This window comes from Glycine soja, chromosome 10 (genome assembly GCF_004193775.1).
Source record: "Glycine soja cultivar W05 chromosome 10, ASM419377v2, whole genome shotgun sequence".
In the NCBI taxonomy this organism is placed as follows: domain Eukaryota; kingdom Viridiplantae; phylum Streptophyta; class Magnoliopsida; order Fabales; family Fabaceae; genus Glycine; species Glycine soja.
In genome coordinates this window covers 21,939,172-21,942,597 of record NC_041011.1, presented here as the reverse complement: position 1 = coordinate 21,942,597, position 3,426 = coordinate 21,939,172, and the positions used below count along the sequence as shown (strand labels likewise).

General features: G+C 47.9%; 1 protein-coding gene across 1 annotated transcript; it reads left to right on the top strand.

Moving 5' to 3' along the window:
* Positions 1-353: 353 nt before the first annotated feature.
* On the top strand, positions 354-1,123 carry LOC114371523. The gene is made up of 2 exons (XM_028328937.1): positions 354-788; positions 881-1,123. Exons 1-2 carry the CDS (start codon positions 354-356, stop codon positions 1,121-1,123), a joined length of 678 nt encoding a protein of 225 aa, XP_028184738.1.
* The last annotated feature ends 2,303 nt before the right edge of the window (positions 1,124-3,426 follow it).

The window sequence follows — 3,426 nt, the reverse complement described above, 5'->3', positions numbered from 1 at the left end:
AGTTGATCGCTACTTGTGAGCCTATTTTCAAGCTATTGCGCAAGAACCAGTCCATCCAATGGAATGACGACTACAAAGTGGCGTTCGGAAGGATCAAGCGATGCCTTATGAATCCTCCTATGCTTGTGCCACCAGTGCCTAGAAGACCCTTCATTTTATATATGACTGTGTTGGATGAGTCGATGGGGTGTATGCTGAGGCAGCACGACGAGTCTAGGAAGAAGTTAAGCAAGAAGTTCACGGCCTGTGAGATGAACTACTCTTTTCTTGAAAGGACATCTTGTGCCTTGGTGTGGGCAGCCCATCGTCTAAGGCAGTAAATGCTAAGCTACACCACTTGGTTGGTGTCCAAGATGGACCCAGTCAAGTACATATTTGAAAAGCCCGCTCTCACCAGACGGATCGCTCGGTGGCAGGTTCTACTGTTAGAGTTTGACATTGTTTATGTCACTCAAAAGGCGATAAAGGGAAGCACCTTGGCAGATTACCTAGCTCAACAACCCATCAATGATTACCAACCTATGCATTTGGAGTTCCTGGATGAGGACATCATGACCTTGTTCGAGGAGGAGGTGGAGGATGAAGATAGGGACAAATGGATAGTATGGTTCGATGGCGCGTCCAACGCACTAGGCCATGGAGTAGGGGTGGTTTTGCTTACCCCCGATAATCAATGCATACACTTCACGGCTAGATTGGGCTTTGACTGCACAAACAACATGGCCGAGTATGAGGCGTGCACCCTTGGGATCCAAGCAGCAATCGACTTCAAGGTCAAATTGCTCAAAGTATATGGAGACTCAGCCTTAGTAATTCACTTGTTGATAGGAGAATGGGAGACTAGGGATCATAAGTTGATACCTATCGGGCTTACATCAAGAAACTGACCGAGTTCTTCAATGACATATGCTTCCACCACATTCCCAGAGAGGAAAATCAAATGGCCGATGCACTTGCCAGTCTAGCATCCATGTTCCAGCTAACCCCGCATGGGGACTTGCCGTACATCGAATTCAGATGTCGCGGCAAACCTGCACATTGCTGCTTAATAGAAGAGGAACAAGATGGTAAATCGTGGTACTTCGATATCAAGCGATACATCAAAGACAAAGAGTACCCATAGAAGGCTTTCGATAACGACAAGAGGATGTTGCAAAGGCTTGGCAGCCAGTTTCTTCTTGAGTGGAAGCATTTTGTACAAGAGGAGCCATGACATGGTTTTGCTCCGATGTGTGGATGCCAGAGAGGCTGAGCAGATGCTAGTGGAAGTTCACAAGGGGTCCTTTGGAACACACGCCAATGGACATGCCATGGCCCGAAAGATTCTGAGGGTAGGGTATTACTAGCTCACTGTTAGTTGGTGAATACGACTAACTTTTGTGTACAAAACTTGTGTAAATTGTATCAAACTCTTCCAATTTATGGTTATTATGTAGTTTTATAAGTATTTTCTGTTAAGTATAGATAATAAATACTTAGTACTTCCATTTTGTGTGTTTAATAATCATTTTCTCAATTTCAGGTTAATTAGGCAAGCTTTGAAAAGTTTTGTTTTTCACCTTCTCGCTAAGCCAATCTGCTGGCTTAGCGAGCGTCCGCTAAGCGCAACACTCATGGGCTAAGCCTGAGGAAGACTCTGAAAGAAGATGAGCTATACAGGTTCGCTAAGCGCACTGCTTCATCTCACTAAGCGCACCGCTTTAGTCCATCAAAGCGAGAAAGACACGCGCTAAGCCGACAAAAAGAACATACACTCTGAGGGAGTTCCCGGAGAGATTTGCAAAAAGATAGGATGAGGTTGCATGAATTATCACCTTTTTCAAAAGGACAGTCAATCTGTGTTTTCCAAAAAAAATCAAATCAAAATCAAAATCACAAAATAGGGAAAGAATGTCATGAACATTGTACAACTTTCCATTACATTGCATTGTTTCATATAAAGTCCGCATTTACCCAAATTTCACAACTAAGGTTGCATGCATTTGCATCCCTCAAAATCATGTTAACTACATAGATTCCCTACATCTAAATCTTTTGAATTTGGGATGACCGGCTCTCTCGATGAGTCGATCTCTTGCTTTCTCATAAGGATGGACCCTCGGGTACTAGTACCCTCACCTTCAGAGGGCTACACGCCCTCGCCATCAGAGGACTGCATGTCCTCACCTTCGTAAGGCTACACGCCCTCACCTTTAGAGGACTACACGTCCTCGCCAACAGAGGGCTGCACGCCCTCACCTTGAGAGGACTACATGTCCTCGCCAACAGAGGGCTGCACGCCCTCACCTTGGAGAGGGCTACACGTCCTCGCCAACAGAGGGCTGCACGCCCTCACCTCCAGAGGACTACACATCCTCGCCTTGAGAGGGCTGCACGCCCTCACCTTTAGAGGGCTACGTGTCCTCATTTTCAGTGTGCTCCACATCCGCACCTTAAGAGAATTTAAGGTCCTCTGTCCTTAAATGCTTAACCAAGACTTGCACTCCCGGTTAAGGGACCAGTAGTTTCCTTTTAACGGTTCCTGGGCCACCCCCTGATATTGGAGGAGGGCCAACTGTGCGAGCACAACCAGAGAGGGAGGCTATCACACAACTACTATGCATACCGGGGCAAGATTTCACCCGTGCCGCTGCAAAGAGACGAGTGCGGATCATGCGCACCAACATGACCACTCTTACACAGATATAGATGACATTGCTACTTAGCAACATTTTGCCCAGCGACCGCAATGCCAATCTCCCCCTGCAAAAGTATCAGTTGGTCTGTGTGGTCCCGACATGGGTAAGTATGCATATGGTTCAACTGATTTCTGATACCATCTATTGTTTGCAGGGATCGCACCCACAAAGACACCCAGTGGACCTGAAGAAGTCCAACAGGGCCCTGGGGTTTTCAGCTCTGGTTACGGGCCTCTGTCGGCCCTACAGGGCACCCGTCCCCCCAGCAAGCTCATGCCATCATGACATAGGTAAGTATGCACCTCCCCCAACTGATTTCTGATGTCATCTATTGTTTGCAGGGATCGTGCCCACAAGACACCTAGTGGACCCGAAGAAGGCCAACAGGGTCTTGGAGTTGCCAGCCCTAAATACGGGTCTCTGTCAGTTCAAGGGAGTGCCTGTCGCCCCCAGCAAGGTCATCAGGCCCTCTACCAATCGAGCTTTCATCAAGAAGTACTGCGCCCCCAGGCAGGCGCAGGGCGAAACACCACAGCAGCATTGGGATGGCCGGTAGCGGGCAATAGACACACCGCCACCACCTCTAGAGTTCACCTCAGCTCATCCATAAAAAGGTTAGAGCGTTGCCTACGACACATGGCCGACCAATAGGCGACCAAGTCCAAAGCCAAAGGTAAGCAAAGTACTAGGTCCATGACCGACAAATCATTAGGCGTCCAGCTCAAGACGTTAAAGAAGCGCTACTAGG

Bases quoted from the DNA above. Each gene is read 5' to 3' on its own strand.
- LOC114371523 (XM_028328937.1), top strand. From the start codon at position 354: ATGGACCCAGTCAAGTACATATTTGAAAAGCCCGCTCTCACCAGACGG. The intron at 789-880 runs GTATATGGAGAC...GCTTACATCAAG, and splicing joins TCAAGGTCAAATTGCTCAAA to AAACTGACCGAGTTCTTCAA.